Source organism: Hyperolius riggenbachi, chromosome 12 (genome assembly GCF_040937935.1).
Source record: "Hyperolius riggenbachi isolate aHypRig1 chromosome 12, aHypRig1.pri, whole genome shotgun sequence".
Classification (NCBI taxonomy): domain Eukaryota; kingdom Metazoa; phylum Chordata; class Amphibia; order Anura; family Hyperoliidae; genus Hyperolius; species Hyperolius riggenbachi.
The window spans coordinates 91,238,658-91,257,741 of record NC_090657.1 but is presented as its reverse complement, the minus strand read 5'-3'; the positions used below and the strand labels follow the sequence as shown (position 1 = coordinate 91,257,741).

Sequence of the window (19,084 nt, the reverse complement as noted above, 5' to 3'; positions counted from 1 at the left end):
GTACCTTTGTTATTCTGATACTCTGTTGCCAAACTCTGCTAGTCCCCGGATTCTGTCTCCTGTCTCTGTACTGTATCTGTCCGTGTGTTTACGACCTGGCCTGTCCGACCTCGAGAACTATCTCTCCTGTTAAGAGATAGTTCACAGATCTGTTAGTGACACTGCCCATTGGTGTCACTCACGTTCTGTCCTTCCCACTCTCTCAGCCTGGCTCCGCACCTTGGGGAGCATCAGACCTGTGGAAGGAATCTGATCCAGAGCAGTAGCTATTACTGTCTAGCACCTATCTTACAGGTGCTTTCCTCAAAGTATTACTGTTGCACCAAACACTCTCATCACTCAGGTGTCCAGAGGTTAGAAGATATATCTGATTATCGGCGATACTGCAGATCATCAATAATCGGGTATATATCTGTATTCTCGGTGATACTGCAGATCACCGGTAATCAGACCCTCTCTGTGTTACACCGATCGTTACAGAATTTTTCTACCTTTTTGAAGAAGAAAAATTATTTTTTGTGAATATAATAAAGTGTGAAACAAAAAATTTTGGAAACAGATCGCTATTTTGTGACTACCTGTGTGTGTGACAGCTGCACATTTGTAATACCAATAACTGCATACCCACCTGTTCAGTGCACCCACCTACCTACGTGAGCGCACGCAGTGTCACTGCACCTGTTCACGGTACCTGTGTGTGTGACAGCTGCACCTTGTATTGATACCAGTCACTGCATACCTGTTCACTGCACCTGTGTGACTGCACATTGTATTAGTCAAGTCAGTGCATACCTTTCACTTCATCCCCCCAATATGGGCAAAACAGGCATTGGCAGGCCACCCAGCAGGTCTGTTTGAGGTCAGGCTGTCGTAATTTCATGCGGCCCTGGACCAAAGTACAGTGTTCACAAGGCGCGTGCCATCAACCCCCAAGATTGTCAGTATGTAGTTGACTATTTAACACAGAACACCTCATCTTCCTCAGCTTCCACACGGAACCATGACATATTTTCCTCCTCCTGCTGTGATTCTGGCACCCCACTTAACACTCAGTGTCTGCCTCAGATTAGAGCAATGCCATCTGTACTCTCTGCCACCAAATATTTAGCCATGGAAAGACCAAGACCCGCGTAGGGACAACTTCCTTACGAAAGCACATGATGACAAAGCACAAACTGCAATGGGATGACCACCTGAGGAAAAGCAGCACACAAAAGCACAGCCACACACCGCAGTGGAAGATACCAGGCCGCAATTATTTCTCAAAAAAGGTGATACCCAAACTGTACCGTGAAGTTGAAAGGCAAGTGGTGTCATCTCTGGCACACAGCATTGGGTCAAGGGTCCATCTGACCACGTGGTCTGCAAAGCAAGGTCAGGCCTGCCCGAAGACAAGGTCAGTCCTCACACACAGCATCTCTGCCTGCACGCCGTATGACTGCCTGCGCCAAGACTAAGTTGCTCCCTACACAGCATCTCTGCCTGCAGGCCGCTTGACTGCCTTCTCCACCACCACCAACAGGGTCCAGGACTCCAGGTGGTTTCCTGAATTTTTAAGGCCGCCGCTAGCAGCGGCCGCTATAATAATTTTTCCGGTGCGTGTACGTGCCTGCCTAATTTTTCTTCCTGCACTGCAGCTGCAACAACAAAAAAAAAGGCATGTACATGTGTCAATTCCCCTTCGTGATGGTTACCTTGCCGCGGTGAAGGGGCTTGCTTATCACAATGAAGCAATGCCCGACGACTATATGAGTGTCTCGGGGGGGGGGGGGGGGGCACTCCCAAGATAATAAGGTTGTTGCTTCATTGTGGACAGACCAAATTCGATCAGCTGGACAGTCACTGTTCTGTCATTGAGCTACCTCAGCCTGACTACCATATAGGCTGGAAAGCCTCTATTAACTCCACTCTCGTCATGGTGCGCACCATTCCAGCACTGCCGTCACTACACAAACAGCTGTTTGCAGTCACTGCATACCTTTCACTGCATCTGTGACTGCACATTGTATTATACCTGGCAGTCAGTGCACACCTTTCACTTGAATGGATGGCAGACTTCCTCTCCATAACAGATTCCAGTTAAAGGATTTAAAGTTGATTCGTCTTATATACAGCAGGGCCTCGAAAGTCCTCCTGTATTGTTATTTTTTTGTAAATTCCTCCTTGAGTTAGCACTTGCATGCCATGCCTGCTGCCTCCCTTGGATTTGTGGTGGTAGCCGTTCCTGCTCCTTTGCCAAAAGCATGCCTGCTAACTTCCTTGGATGTGTGGTGGTGGTAGCCGTTTCTCAGGCTCCCACTCCGGACCGGAATCAAACTCTGATTCCCTGGCCATTACCCGTGGTCACCATGGTACTGAGAAAGTATTATGGAAACTTGTTTATCAGTCACACAGTTGAATGAATGGCAGACTTGCCCTCCATAACACATTCTCTTTAAATGTACTAAACAGCAAGCAGAACAAGTATTTAAAAAAAATAGATGTAAGCTTTAACAATGGTAGAGAAAGAACCATCAAAAGTTGATAAGGCAGCCAGACATTACCTGACATCACTGAGTGAGCAATCTCGCCAGTAGTCCAGCACGGCCGTCACTACACAAACAGCTGTTTGTGTTGCGTTACAAAGTGAGTTTGGTCTGTCAGTGTGAAGCAGAACTCTAATTACACTACCTGATTGATGTATACACATGCAAGCTAGTTTAAAGCACTTTAGGCCTCCAATTTAGCATGCAATGTGATTTCTAGCCTTAAAACGCTGCTGTGCGTCAAATCCAGTTTTTCCCCGGGACTTTTGGCGTGTATCCCACTCCTCCATGCCCCCCTCCAGGTGTTAGACCATTTAAAACATATTTTCCATCACTTTTGTGGCCAGTATAAATGTTTCTAATTTTCAAAGTTCGCCTCCCCATTGAAGTCTATTGCGGTTCGCGGAAGTTCGCGCGAACCAAACTTTTTGTGGAGGTTCGCGAACCGAAAATCGGAGGTTCGAGCCATCTCTATCTCCTTCCCGCCAAATTCCCATTTATTAAGCCACGGACACACACTAGATGGAGTTCAGTCTGCAACGTCTCTGCCGAAAATCTAGTGTGTGTACATTGGTCCCAATGCATTGTCGAGAGATCTGGAGTGGCGAATCATCCCAGGGAAGCAGCTGAGCCCATTGTATCACTACTTACCCCACCTGCTCAAAGCCACTATGCCGTGTGCAGAGCCGCCATCCCTCCTCCCCTTTTATAGCAACAGATTTCGTCGCTAGCCAGTAGGCTAGTGATGCATTTATACATCACCCGAACCTGAACTGTTGCCCGAAGGATTGGTTACCGATCCCTGTGAATGACAGTATTTTTACGTGTGCACACACCTTAAAGGACAACTGTAGTGAGAGGTATATGGAGGCTGCCATATTAATTTCCTTTTAAGCAATGCCGATTACCTGGCTATTCTGCTGAGCCTCTGCCTCTAATAATTTTAGCTTTAGACCCTGAACAAGCATGCAGCAGATCAGGTGTTTGACATTATTGTCAGATCTGAAAAGATTATCTGTATGCTTGTTTCTGTTGTTGTTCAGACACTGCTGCAGCCAAATAGACCAGCAGGGCTGCCAGGCAATTGGTATTGTTTAAAAGGAAATAAGTATGGCAACCTCCATATATCTCTCACTACAGTTGTCCTCTAAGTTAGAAAGTTGACCAAAAGACAGAAAAAGACAAAAAAAATTGCTATGTGGCATTCTCCTTTAAGGAAATGTGAACGTCTAGCTTTTCCTGTGCACCTAGTGTACTGTTTATGCAGAATGTATTTTCTGCCATGATCTAAAGCCAGATTCTGTTCAGTTTAGAAGGCAGTGCATTTCCTGTCTGTGGCATCATATCATATCTCATGTTACAGAATGCAGATCAGTGGAACATTGGTTTTGATGTAGTCGTGTGTGCTGCAGTAATAGGACACCTCTAGCAGCGTGCAGATTCTTTTATCTTCCTCTATGTCTTATCACAATGCACTACAGTGTACAATGTCTCTTCTTTGGTGGCAAGTCTTTTATGAGTCATATCAGGACAAAGTTCCCACGGGTTGGGGACAGTCTATTCATAAAAGTCTGAATGGTTGTTGTTGTTGCGGAATGCTCTCTCACACAATAGCTAGTTACCTCCATAGCATCCTCATAAACCCATTTGGTGGACAGGGCTGGATTTCTGGTAAGGCAACAAAGGCCCGAGCCTTGGGCGGCTGCAGTCTAAGGGGGCACCCGAACATGAAAGAGGAGTTGCTACAAATGAAAGAGGAGGCTGTAAACGGGGAGCTACACATGAAAAAGGGAAATTGATGCCCATTCATGAAGTAGAGGGGCTGCAGTACATAGAAGAGGGGGCTGGACATGTAAGGGGAGGGGCACTGCTGCACATGAAAGGGAGGCCAAAACGTACTCGGCATAGGGGAACAAAACCTATAAATCCAGCCTTGTTAGTGGAGAGTGTGGGATGTCTAAAGGTGGCCACAAAAGATCCAATCTCTAGTAAAAAATCGTTTGAGTGATCAGTAAATTCTGATTGGAAGAAAAATCATTCACTACACCATCAACCAATCTTTGCTTCCTATCTATTACAGCCTGCAAAAAAATCCAAATTTTGATTAGACGAAAATCTAATCGAAAGACTTTTTTTTTTATAATCGTTTGTAATCAATTGTGCCCATCAACGGAGATTATTTATAACCAATCCAATCAGAAATTCTGATAGCTCAAACAATTTTTCGCTTGAAATTGGACATTTAGTGGCCACCTTCAAGAGTATCTCCAGTGAAAAAAATAATGTAATAAAAAAGTGCTTCATTTTTCCAATAATTATGTATAAATGATGTAATCAGTGTTTGCCCATTGTAAAAGTGTTTCTCTCCCTGATTTACATTCTGACATTTATCACATGGTGACATTTGTACTGCTGGCAGGTGATGTCAGTGGAAGGAGATGCTGCTTGCTTTTTTGGCAGTTGGAAACAGCTGTTGTTTCCTACAATGCAACAAGGCTCCCAGCATGGTCCTGACATCACACTGTGGAAGGGGTTTCAGCACAATATCAGCCATACAGAACCCCCTAATGATCCGTTTGTGAAAAGGAAAATATTTCTCATGGGAAGGGGGTGTCAACTAATGTTCGTAGTAGGATGAAGTTCAATTCTTAGTTACGGTTTCTCTTTAAGTAACCCTTATGACTTTCTCACAATATCGACCTTTCATTTATATGTACCTCCTGTATGTTTTAGCTGCACCAAGCAGCTCATTTCACCATGGGAGTTAGTAACTGATCAGCTGCTACCTGCTGAGGCACAGTTAAAGTGTTAGTGTACCTCTGTTTAAGAATGGTTCAAATGTCTGTAAGGAATGTACCTGTTAATCATGAAAGCGCTGTCGAGACCCAGGCAGAATCTGCCTCTCCCGGGTCTCAGCGCTTGTTCCCCACCGCTGGCCCTGCCGGTGACTCACAGTCCACACACACTGATAGGTAGAGGGCGCGTTCACAGTATGCCTTCTGCAAGGGTAAACATTAGTCAGCTGACCCGCTCAGCTGACAGGAGCGGAGTCAGCTGATCTCTAGCTGATTATGCCTTGTTGTGTGATTGGTTAAGCGGAAGGTGGCCGGCCACTGATTGGAGAATGATTGATATTTAAATGTGCAGAGTGCTCCCAGTCATCGCCCGTGATAGCATAGCTTTGGCTAGTTGCTGGGTGTGCACTCTGAATCCTTGTTACGATCGCTTCTGCAGCGTTTACTGCTGGCTGCAGTGGTATTGCAACCCAAGCAGTTCTGATGTCATTACATGCATTTGCTTGCATAGTTTGGTTTGCACTTAAACTAGTTGCGGATTCCATCTGCAGTCGCTCTGCAGTTAATGACAGTTTAATATGCTTTTGTGTAAACAAACATTGTCTGCTGCAATGGAGTGGCAATCCCTTTCCTGCAGGCTGCATATCATTGTCTGCCTTTTCCTGCTGCCAGCCTGTGATTAATTACCATTCACTTGTGTGGGAATCTGCATGTCTGCTCCCATTGGATGACCTCAGTATAAAGAACTGCTTCCTGCAATGCTCCATGGGCTACCATAGTCTCAGATTCTGTCTGTTACTCTGCTCGTGCCCCACCTCGTTCCTAGTCCGTGTGGACTGCGCTGACTCCTGCGAAGGGGTCAGCGAGTCCTCCTAGTTCTGCTCTTGTTCTAGAAGTTGTTACTCTGCTTGTCTTGTGTCATATATTGGTTCATCGCCAATCTATACGCATACTTGCACGTTTTGTTATTTTCCTTGTATTCGTGTTACGTTGATACATCAGTGTTGCTGATATATACGTACACGAACTGTTTATATCCTGTGTTCAGTTAGTCAGCCTTCCAGCACGTTTTGGTAGTTTGCGCGTATCGTGATCACCCGTGCTGAGTTAGTATCCTGCTCCTGGTTCTGTTTGTGGATTGCGTTCATCTCTGCGATAGAGATAGCGAATCCTTCTGAGTCCTGTTCCCTGTATTGCTCCAGTCCTAGTCAGTGTTCCTGCTTATGTCATATATCGGTTCATTGCCGATATATACATATGTTAGTCAGACGTTACAAATAGTTTCATCGATAGCTGTAATTGTAATACGCTAGGAAAACATACTTATTGTATATTTGTCTGTGTTACGTTCATCTATCTTGATCCTCCTATTTCCTGACTATCCTGTCCTGTCTTTGTGAGGCACGCCATCGCTGCAAGCATTGGCTGCCTCATTCCAGTCTGTCTTGTTGTGGACGCTTGCTGTCACTAAGTAGTGGCTAGTTAAGCAAGCGTTCATTCTGTCTACCTGTCCTGATCTCCTCAGTCCTGGTTTATGCGCTCAGCGCTACTTTGCGCTGAGACGTTATCACGAAAGTATTGTTTGTGGCTGTTCGGATCTGCACCGGCTCTGTGCGCCACAATCTCCTATTGGAGTCAGTCCTCTCCTCCACTAAACTGGGGATATCCTGATTCCTTGTGCTGGTGTGTGTACCTCCTTCACGTCAGCTTATGTGTTGCATGCTGACTGTGGAGAATACACCTCCAAGCCTAACAATCCTGTTTTGATATCTTGGACCTTGACTTCGGCTTGTATTGGACTACTCTGTTTTATCTAACCTCTGCTTGATTCCTGGATTACTCTTTGTCTGCTGCCTGGACCAACCTCTGCTAAATTACTGGACTTCCCTTGATTGCTGCCTGGACCGACCTCTGCTAAATTACTGGATTTCCCTTGACTGACACCTAGACCAATCTTGGACTGTTACTGGACATTCTCTGTAAGCCACTTGCCTTGGACAATAAGTATAGTCTACTCTCCTTATCAGTCAGCTAACAGTGTGCTTATAGTCTTGCATAAACTTGTATCATCCTGAACATCTGCTAGCCATTTACATAATCTTGCATGCAGACTCAAAGGAACTGTGTCAATTACATCAGTCACTGCATGCAGGGCTGGCGCTACCATTAAGGCAAAGTAGGCAGCTGCCCCAGGGCCCCAGAGCTTGTAGGGGCCCCCAGTGGCTACAAGAGGAAAAAAATTTTTTCAAATCGGCCTTATAGTTTTTGAGAAAATTGATTTTAAAGTTTCAAAGGGAAAAAAAATACACATTTAAAAACCCGCCGACTTTAATGGTTAATAGCAAATCCACCTTAAACGCTAGAAACCCTAAATTTGCAGGATATGTTAAGGAGATCATTAGGAATAAGAGGAAAAAACTATTTTTCAAAAAGACCTTATAGTTTTTGAGAAAATCGATTTTAGAGTTTCGAAGGAAAAAAGTATACTTTTAAATGTGGTAAATGTCACTTTTAGTAGCAAGCCTAACGGTAGTGTAATTTTACATGCATCAAACGAAAGCGCAATAAATTTCCTGACGGGGTTTCCAGGGGGTCTATACGCAGCCGCAGCGCTTTGGCCAGGGATCGCTATACAGCCGCAATATGGCTGTATGAAGATCCCTGGCATTTTTTCCTATTTTCCCAATTTTTTTTTTATGTTTAGAGTGTGGGAATTTTTTTTTTTTTTAAATTATGTGGGGTCCCCCCCCCTCCTGAAACTTTTTAACCCCTTGTCCCCCATGCAGGCTGGGATAGCCAGAATGTGGAGCTCCGACCGATTGGGACTTTACACCGTTATACCAGCTGCAAAAAAGGTCCCCTAATGCCGATTTTTGTCCCGGGGTATATGTTGGGGGGGCCCCCCAGGTTTATTTTGCCCTGGGGCCCCATTGTTGCTTAAACCGGCCCTGACTGCATGCAAGTCTGCTGGAACTGTGTCAATCAAATTACTATTGCTGTTGCATAGTTTTGCATGAAGAGATTCATACTTGGATTACTGTACTTGGACTGTGTATGTGATACAGCTGAACTGTGTTGCTAGCCTCAGTGGTGACCTGGTGGTACTTTGGTTTTCTAGGCCTCAGTTGCTATACCTTGCACCTCCAAGGCCTGGGTGTAACTGAAGTGGGGCAGGTGTTATTTCCTCACCTTTGTGAGCTTAGGCACACATGCCACTCACGTTTTCGCCTTCACTTTACTACATCCACTAATCCTGTCTCTCATTTTGTGCTATGGGAGGGGGTTTCGCTATGCTGAAGAAAGGGTGTTGTTTGAGAGCTGTGGAGTATTGTGGGATTGGTAGAGGGAAATAGTACCTCCTCCATTTCTAACCTATGATCCTTAAACTGATGTTCACTCTACGGGTGACCTCAAAAATGTTAGCATCGGGTAGTTGAGTATGAGGGGAATTTTAGATGGTGTGAGGTACATGGGGGAGTGGGGGGAGTTAGGTAATGAGTCCTTAAAAGGGAATGTAAGCCAATACAACTCTAAATTTGAGTTACTGTACATTACAGCTTTCAATTTTTTACATGACAAGACATGTTGGCATTGAATGAAATAACAGTAATATTTACGTCCCATACAGAAATGAATTAAGATGAAATGGGGCTCTAGGAAAGATAGCAGTTTTTACCCAGCACTGATGGTTACCTGGCTTTTTTTAGTTTGATTTGATGGGGGCTAGCATTCACCAGGCCCATAGACTCTATCCAGGCCCTAGGCAACTGCCTAAGTTTTCCTTGTGGATGATCTGGCTCTGGTCCCATATCAAAGCAGCCTGCTGTTGTATGGACATGTTGATTAGCTGGAACAATTGTGGATGAGCCTACACAAAGCTGTGTACAAGCTCCCAAGGCGATGTCATGCGTTCTCCGATGCCGCACTGCATGCTGGGAGATGTAGTTCTTCAATGTAATTACTTCTCCCAACCAAAATACGTACTCACATTGAAGGACAACATCTCCCAGCATGCAATGCGGTGGGCAGGAAGGCGCAACACCGCGGCGGGCACATCAAACTGTGGCCCCTGCGGGTCTGGCTGAAGAAGAACAGCCCCCCAAAAGTAAGTAACGCCTGTCACTCCTCCTCAATGACATTATTTATGTCATTATGTCATGGTTTGTTTTATATATTTAGTAGTTTAGTGCTAAATTACTTTTAAAGGGAACCTGTACCGAGAGGTATATGGAGGCTAGCATATGTATTTCCTTTAAAACAATACCAGTTGTCTGGCAGTCCTGCTGATCATTATGGCATTAGTAGTGTCTGAATCACACACATGAAACAATGCAGCTAATCTAGTCAGATTTTTGTCAGAAACATCTGCTCTGCATGCTTGTTTAGGATCTGTGGCTAAAAGGATTATGCTGGGAACACACAATGCAATTTTCTGTTTGATCGAATTGTAATCTGATCGGAAGTTGTACCGTGTGCACATGTCCAAACTGCTTCCGATCGATAAAGGGATTCATTTTCTCATGATGACTTCTAAAAATCGATCAGAAACAGATCGGTTAGGTCGGAAATAATTGTCCGATTCCTGTTGATCGGACTGGAAGTTGCTGTGTGTGTCCAGCATTAGAGGCAACTTGTATTTTTCAAAGAAAACCTGTAACTAAAAAAAGTTCCCCTGAGGGACTCACCTCGGGTGGGGGAAGCCTCCGGATCCTATCAAGGCTTCCCCCGTCCTCCTGTGTCCCACGGCGGTCTCGCTGTGCCCCTCCGAACAGCGGGGATGTAAATATTTACCTTTCCGGCTCCAGCGCATGTGCAGATTGGCTCTCCGCCTAGGAGATAGGCGGAAATAACCGATCGCTGTCGGTCTGCTCTGCTGCGCAAGTCTCCTGCACCTTCGTAGTAGAGCGGAACCGACAGAGATCGGCTATTTCCACCTATCTCCCCGCTGGAGCCGGGAAGGTAAATATATCAAGCCTTGTCAGGGTCGTCGAGACCAGATTGCGGGTCGCTTCAGGGGGAGCCAGCGCTGGATTGCCTGCAGCTACAGGGATGGTGGAAGCCTCATTGGGACCCTGAGGCTTTCCCCTCCCGAGGTAAGTACCCCAGGGGACTATGTTTTTATTACAGAGTCTCTTTAAATTAAATATGTCAGCCTTCAAATCCCTTCCACTTCAGGTTCCCTTGCTTTATACACCCTGTCCATGGTGCTGAATCTCCGTTCTTACAGAATAAGCACTGGGATAGTTCATTTTCCTCCTTTTCTTCGATTCATGATGAAGTATTAATTTAGTGAGAAGTCTGCTGTAAAAGGAGATTGAAAAATGTTGATAATGGAATGAATAGGATAGGCGGACAGGCTTGAGCATTTTACCCCTGGCTGTTCAGTTCTCTTATTAAAAAGTTCTGATGGTCTGGCGCTGATGTACTCACCATCCTTCTTATCTCCATGAGGGGCTCTCATCCTGTGCTCAGTCACATCTTTGAATGAAAAAAGAAAGAGCACCACGTCTCCTTTCTCATTTTTGATGGGTACAAAATCCAGCTGACACCAGAACAGGTCTCCTGTCATTGGAAAAAAGAGCTGCATGAATCATAGTGTGATATGACAAGCTGGCATATAAGATTTCTCAACTCTAGCAAAGTCCTAAAAGTGCCCTAATTGTACCTATCAGTGATGTCTATGTGAATAGACTCACCATCTTTCTTGTAGAAGCACACCTCAGCCTGGTATTCCTGCTTCTCCTCCAAAGACCTCTCGATGCCTTGAAGGACAGTCTCGCTGGTCTCCACCCCATACAAGAAACGGCACTTGCAGTTCTTTTGCATGACCTCCGTGCGGCCGAAGCCTGTGAGATCACAGAAGCCATCTGAGCAATAGACAATAGGGTAGCCATGTTGCACTTGGGCATTGGCCAGCAGAAAGTTACTATCTGAGGAGAAGAGAGAAAACTAAATCAGAGACAAGTCTTGTCTGCAGAGATGACAACAGACATCAAAATCACACACACAAAAAAAGTTACATATGCATTTTGCATCATGCAATAAAATCAGAGCAGGAAGATAACCATCGAATTCCTTCATTAAAATACAGACATATGACTGGATGCTCTGGGCAACAAATGTGAATGCTTTAGAGACACAAGGGCCTGAGCTGCAGTTTTAGATTTCTAGGTTAATTGCAGACTGGTACCCACTATCCTTTATCATGTCAGTAATATCACATGACTAGAGATGGTGACAGCCAATGGGAGCAATTTAGAAAAGCAGGAAGGGGAGGCCAACATTTACAGGCACTCGCCATACACATCAGAAAAAGGCAATTGCAAAGCAAAGATAAAAACCATCTTCCCCAGCACTTTACACAATGTACAGTCTTGTTACTAACTGGCCCTCATGCTGGGGATACACGGTACGTTTCTGTACCCTGTATTGAGCTGCTGATGCGCCCAGCTGATAATTTCCGACAGGTCCGGTGACCCGCCGGATCGATTCCCCGCTCAATCCCTGCGGGCGGACAATAGCGGGGAGTCAAGCAGAAGATAAGAAAGCACCCGCGGGGACGAGCGGGAATCAATCCGGACGACGGCAGGGACGCGGCAGGGGTCGATCCGGCAGCTAATCGAGCCGCCGGGTCAAACCGTGTATTCCCAGGATTAGAGGAGCTCACAATCAAACCTCTACCATAGTCATATGCCCATTGTAGTCTAGGGCCAATTTTAGGGAAAAGCCAATGTACTTATCTGTATGTTTTGATGAATGTGGGAGGAAACCAGAGTGCCCAGGTAAAACCCATGCGGCTATGGGGAGAACATACAAAGGCCATGCATTAACTGCGATCTAACCCAGGGACCGACAACTGCAAGGCGAGAGTGCTTACCACTATGCCACCATGCTGCCAATGACATGAAGCAAGCATGACATTGCATCTGTATAATGTCTTTACAGGCTTGCTTTACTTCAAGATTTGGACTAAAGCTCAGTTTCATTTTCTCCCTACAGTTCTTTTATGTAACAGAGAAGTGGTTTGTTAGTCAAACAGCACTTCCATCTCTACCATAACTACTTACCCTCCCCTAACACAGTGGTACCCCTCCAGAGCAAGTGATGTTGTTACCACACTTGTTATAGGGGTGCAGGGAGTACTGGTAGCCACACCATAACTTGGGAGAGGGCGATAGCATGGTGGGCATATTTGGGCACACCCTAAAAAGAATAACACAGGAACAACAAGAGCCCAAATGCTGTAGTACGTTACAAGTAAACGGCAAATGTAACAGAAGGTTGTGGTACTCACAAAGGAAGGTTGCACAGAGGGTAACCAACCACTGAAGGCAGGTGGAAATATATAAACCCGACTCCACTTGGGTGACCAGCTGGAACTGGATGTAGTCACACTCTTGGCAAAACAACAATGGTCCTATCAGTGGCGGAGCCACTAGGTACCAAAGTAGACCCCTCCAAAGCAGGGTAAGAAGTTTAACTATGCACTGGCAACGCATTTCGTAGGTCAACACCCACTTCCTCAGGCCACATACAGTGCCAAGGATGTATCTCGAGCCAAGAATGGAGTGCCTCAACATCTGGGCGCCTCTTCTCCCCATTTATATTTGTTATACACCCTCTTGAAGATGGTTCCCCAGGTCATTAGGGGGAAGCAAGAAGGGGGTGTGAGCATTGGAAGGACATTTGTATTTCTGCCTCTGTATCCCATTCACCTCTAGCCAATATGATCTTGTTATTTATTTTGAATGTCTATAGCAGCTTCCTCATTCTCACTCATATATTTTTAATGCCAGCGGTAAAATCTGACGGCATGCCTGAACAATTCTCTGGTGAGAATAGGAAAAATACTGTCACTTATTGAACATGTTCTCTTCCTGTAAAGCAGAAGCAATTTTGCTTATCTCTGTGATGTCCAATGTAAAATGACTAGAGACGTTCCTACTCAGACTCTGCTGGTTATATCTCTGCGCTCTTCTTAACAAAAAATAAAAGAAAAGAAATCTCATACAGATATTAGATTACATTACTGCTGCCAAAAATGATCATTCATGAATCATGATGGGACGACGTCTGTATGGAGATCCTCAGTAGCTGATCCAGCTAGGAGTAACAGCATTTGGATTTGATGCATTTTTTTGACTGATAACTATAGCTCTCCCCTGCAGCAGGAGATCTGTTGCTTCTTTTATCCTCTAATACATTACATGTATCTCAGTCAGCGTAATGCCTGTACACTGATCACGGTCTTCACTACAGACAACACTGGCCCCAGGCAGGGCACCTATTGGTTAGGAAGTCTTGCCCAAGGACTCCTTGTTGAATAGGTAACTGGCTTAGGTGCCCCACCCCCCACCACTTGCTCGGGCTGATGTTGAGAGGTGTGAGGTGTTCCTCAGAGATCCTCTCCCTGAAATTAGATTACTCAGTCACAGTGAGAGAGGTACTGCCCATTAAAGAATAACTGTCGGGCATAAAATTAAAAATCACTTCTTTATTTGTATCTGGTAAACAAGTAATAAGGATGCTAACCAGGCAATCCAAAAGTTAAAGTCACTATTACTTTTCTTGTGGATAAATGATAATTCCCCAGTTTACCTGACTTTTATGTGGTACATTGCCGAACAAAGGAAGTTGCAGGGCATGCTGGGTTGTAATTTTTTGCTTCTCTACTTTCCCCTCAGACTTAACTAATGCAGCCTGGTTGGCTGAAGCCTCTTTCCCTCCTGTTTTCCCCTCCCACACCTCTGTTCCTCTCTGATTGGCCAATATTTCTCATGCTGAGATAATGCACTTTCTATAGTGAAGGGCTGGCAATGCATACACAATCAGGCAGGGAAGAGTAAGGGAGGAAATTACATCAGTATTGGCTTCAAAATAGCCACAGTTAAAATGGGAAATGCTAAGAAGGATTTTCTATTGTTTTACTGTAGAAAAATCACTACGTGGACATTGCAATACATGTTATGTAAGTAGAGCAAGTATTTATCTACATATATATATATATATATATATATATATATATATATATATATATATATATATATATGTGTGTGTGTGTGTGTGTTGTTGTTTTTCTGAGATAGTATGGCTGACAGCTCCTCTTTAAATAATGCTCCAGTTGCCCATACTCAGGATTACATGTTCAAACACTCACCAGCTCTGCTGATGGTGGCACTCATATCTATGGTAGCAAGGAGAATGCACTCCAAGAGATATGCAGATGATGTACCCAGGCCCGCCATGTATACAAGTTCAATAAAGAGAGGTCGGCAACATCGATTCAGTGTAATTTGCTATTTTATTTAAGGTTAAAGCGTGGCAATGAAGCATAACAACGTTTTGGTGCATATATCGCAGAGTGCATAGCGATGGCCTGGCATAGCCTCAACATTTTAACTGACTGTCTGCACTATTATGGAAAGTTGGCAAACTTGTTTTACACTCCTTTCCTGTGCAGCCAATGTGTGAGGGAGAAAAAGGGGTGAGTAATTACAGGATCCGCTGCTCTCTACTTGCAGGGTACGTTTCTACACTGTATAGCTAACCTCTATTACGGTTTGTGGCTGATGCTTCTTGCTGTCTGGCTGCTCCATGCATGGTACCCTGGCTCTTCCAGCATCTTTCATCTGCTGCCAGCTGCCTCCGTGTGTGTGGCCGTGATGTCACATCACAATGCTTTATAAGCCATTCCCCAAGCCACCCTATTGGATGTCTGGACACCTCTCATTTGCTTGTGAGCTACTTTTTAAGTTTTAACTGTTTTATTGTTTTTTCTCAATGACACATTCATTGAAGTATGCTAGAGCTAAAATCTATGAACTATTCATACTTTTTATCTCTTTCCTGCTCTCAGAAGTGTTTTATAGTTGGAAATTCTTATCAGTGATGGTCACACTGTAGTCACTTCCTGTCTGAGTCAGGACTGAGTCAGCTACTTACATAGGGAAAGGGAAAAAAAAACACAACATAGTTATTTGTGTGCTAGGCACTGTACATACACATGTCTAACTCAACATGTCACATGTCACCTCGGGTATCCTTTAAGGCCAGAGCTAGAACACCCACAAACAACCTAAGCAGGTGTTTAGGGCCCAATGTGTGCCCAGGAGCAAGGCTGCTATCTCCTCCGACCCCATCTTATCTTACCAAAATGACCAGGCAGTAAGAAGGTGGTTTATGAGATTCTTTCTCCTCCCGGTGTTCTTCAGTATTGTGGTAGCATCTCCTCTGGTAATCTACGCTACAGGCCAGAGCTGAGCAGGATGCAGTTTCAGCCACCTCCCTGAGTGAATACATACTGTCCGCCTTCCTTTTGCTAGCCTGTGGTATTGCAAGATGAAGGAAGTTAGGAAGAATATGCAACTTGGGAGGAAGAGGCTGGAATTTATTTAAAGAATCCTCCAGTGACCTAAATGAATACACTGACGCTGTGACATCATATATTACCTTTTATGAAGAGTCCTGCATCCCCACAAAAAAGTGCACCAGGTACAATAACGATAAACCCTGGTTTACATCACATCTTAGGAAGCTGCGCCTCGATAAAGAAAGGGCACATCGTACAGGCGATAAAGTCCTCTACAAAGCTGCGAAATACAAACTGCAGAGAGCCATTACCGACGCAAAAAAAGATTATTCACAAAAACTTGAGGAAAAATTTTCTAACGCCGACTCATCCACAATATGGAAATCTCTACATGAAATTACCAGCTACAGGAGGAAATCTCCTCCCCCCTCACTACATAACCTGCAGCTTGTAAATGAGCTGAATACATTTTATTGCAGGTTTGACACTACCAACAAAAGCCAAACACAACAAGTCAATTTGCATCTCTGCCACAGGCAAACTGAACACTCTTCCTGCCAGCCAACGTCTCCACCCCCTGCGGTGCCTCAGCAACTACACAACACAGGAGGCCAGACACAATCTATTGACCTGTCCCCAGATGTGCATGCTCTAACAATATGCCAATCAGATGTAAACAGACTCTTTAAAAAACAAAACACCAGGAAAGCAATGGGACCAGACGCTGTGTCTGCGAAATGCTTGAATCTCTGTGCCGACCAATTAGCGCCTGTATTTACAGACATATTCAAAGCATCTCTAGAACTCTCAATTGTTCCTGCCTGTTTTAAAAGCGCAACTATTGTACCAATTCAAAAAAAACCAAAACCTGCATGTTTAAATGATTACAGGCCTGTTGCGCTGACATCACTGGTCATGAAAGCATTTGAAAAACTGATAATGACTTATCTGAAATCCATCACAGATCCCCTGCTGGACTCTTTGCAATTTGCCTACAGGCCTAACAGATCCGCAGACGATGCCGTGAACATGTGTATGCATTATGTACTACAGCATTTAGATATCCCAGGAACCTACACCAGGATTTTATTTATAGATTTCAGCTCTGCATTTAATACCATAATTCCATCACTGCTGCACAGCAAGCTCTCCCAGCTACATATACCTGAATCCCTCTGCAAATGGATAACCGACTTCTTAACCGACAGAAGACAGCGTGTTAGACTTGGGAAACTCACATCAAGCTCTCTGACAGTCAGTACTGGTGCACCCCAGGGCTGTGTGCTTTCCCCACTGCTGTACTTACTTTACACCTATGACTGCATCTCCACAGATCCATCTGTTAAGGTTCTGAAGTTTGCAGACGACACAACAGTTGTTGGTCTCATTCAAAACGGGGATGAGTCTGCATACAGGCATGTGGTGGGACAGCTTTCCTCCTGGTGCAGCAGCAACAACTTGGAACTAAATGCTCTCAAAACCATGGAGATGATAATAGACTTTAGGAGATCTCCCCCCCAGCACCTCCCCTTAACCATAAATGGATCCACAATAACCCAAGTAGAGTCATTCAAGTTTCTTGGGTCCACGATCTCAAACGACTTAAAATGGGACAACAACACTGCCACTATTGTCAAGAAAGCACAACAGAGAATGTACCATCTACGGCAGCTGAAAAAGTTTGGCCTACCTCAAAATCTAATGGTGCAGTTCTACACTGCAATCATCGAATCAACCATAACATCATCTATGACTGTATGGTTCGGCTCCTGCTCAGCATTAGAAAAGGGGAGGCTGCAGCGCATCATCCGATCAGCGGAAAGGATAATTGGCTGTAGCTTACCTTCCCTGCAGGATCTTTAGGTGCAGAAAGAGAGCAACCAAAATTGCCTCTGACCCCTCTCACCCAGCTCACTCCATCTTCCAGCGCATGCCTTCAGGAGTAAGATTCCGGTCAATCGCTACCAAAACCTCTAGACACAGGAACAGTTTTTTTCCTCAAGCGGTAGCCATACTTAATGCTGAACCACGTTAGAGCTGCTAGGACTGAAAGTAATCAGCACAGAACTAAACATGAACAATTCTCACATTGCTTACTGCCACTTACTTATAATGTCCTTAACTTGTAATATTCACACCGTCTGTCCTTGTATTGTTTTTGTTTGTGTTTGTTAAGCAACTGCCAAGACAAATTCCTTGTAGGTGCAAACTTACTTGGCGAAAATAAATTGATTCTGATTCTGATTCTGATTCTGTAGCCAAATCAGCTCCTATGATCTGCCATTCAATCATGTGGTCAGCTAGGAACTGAAAGACCAAAGGATAGAGGGGAAAGTACCTCACAAGTAAATTCCCCCTCCCCCAGCTGGGTCCACCCACCTATAGTTTACCCCTGTTGTGGTCACTGCAGGCTCCCTTTAATACTTCACTGGCTAAAACCTACTGGCTGATAAAGTCATAGAGACACAATAGTCTCATATGACCCTACCATAACAGTTTACGGTTTCATTTTGTTTCATTGTGTTTGGCCCAATGCCACGGACACCTTACATACACTTTTGGAATCTGTAACACTTAGCAGGGCCGGGCCGAGGCATAGGCTGGAGAGGCTCCAGCCTCAGGGCGCAGTGTAGGAGGGGGCGCACAATTCATTCAGCTGTCATTCCAAATTGTGTATGAAGCAGAAAGAAATAAGAAAAGGGTATACATAACCGTGACTGCAAGCCAGATAACTAGAGATTAAGGTGTTGAGGAGGTTGTGGACCCTGTGGCCCTCTTAGTCTAATAGTAATCAGTATGTGACGGCTGGGGTGGGAGGGATGGAGGGGCGCACTTTGGTGTCTCAGCCTTGGGTGCTGGAGAACCTTGTCCCAGCTCTGACACTTAGCACTGCCTAAAGGTAGTATGAATTTAGGAAATCCTAGGCATACTGTCTGTGTTAAGTAAAGTAGAAGGTTTGTACATTTTTCACACTTAAAGGGGAACTTCAGCCTAAACAAACATACTGTTATTAAGTTACATTAGTTATGTTAATTAGAATAGATAGGTAATATAATCTTTTACCCACCCTGTTTTAAAAGAACAGGCAAATGTTTGTGATTCATGGGGGCTGCCATCTTTGTCATGGGGGCAGCCATCTTTTTAGTTGAAAGGAGGTGACAAGGAGCAGGAGACACAGTTCCAACTGTCCTGTGTCCTGATTACCCCTCCCAGCTGCACACGCTAGGCTTCAAATGTCAAATTCAAAATGTAAAAAAAAAAAATTGCACCAAAACAGCAGAACGAGAACAACATCATCAGAAATCCCACCATGCTTTGCACAGCATAAGGGGAAAACTGCCCGGGCAGTTTTCTTCTGTGCAGCTAAAAATGAGGCTTGTATAAGAGAAACAAAGTTCTGATGCTGTGAAACTGTTAAAGAAACACCAGGCCTTTTCAGTGCTGCTGAGTCGATT

The 19,084-nt window shown here is 44.6% G+C and overlaps 1 protein-coding gene and 1 long non-coding RNA gene across 9 annotated transcripts in view; one reads left to right on the top strand and one right to left on the bottom strand.

The window, feature by feature from the left end:
* Window positions 1–19,084, top strand: part of LOC137541048 (uncharacterized) — a 617,426-nt gene that overhangs the window by 206,190 nt on the left and 392,152 nt on the right. The gene's annotated exons all lie outside the window — the stretch shown is intronic.
* KCNH4 (potassium voltage-gated channel subfamily H member 4) overlaps window positions 1–19,084 on the bottom strand; it is a 323,258-nt gene that overhangs the window by 109,042 nt on the left and 195,132 nt on the right. Inside the window, exons 2-3 of the mRNA XM_068262186.1 lie at window positions 11,017–11,250; window positions 10,751–10,882 (exon numbers count right to left, since the gene is read on the bottom strand). Of these exons, the coding sequence (XP_068118287.1) occupies window positions 10,751–10,882; window positions 11,017–11,250 (366 nt within the window). The remainder of the gene's footprint in view (window positions 1–10,750; window positions 10,883–11,016; window positions 11,251–19,084) is intronic.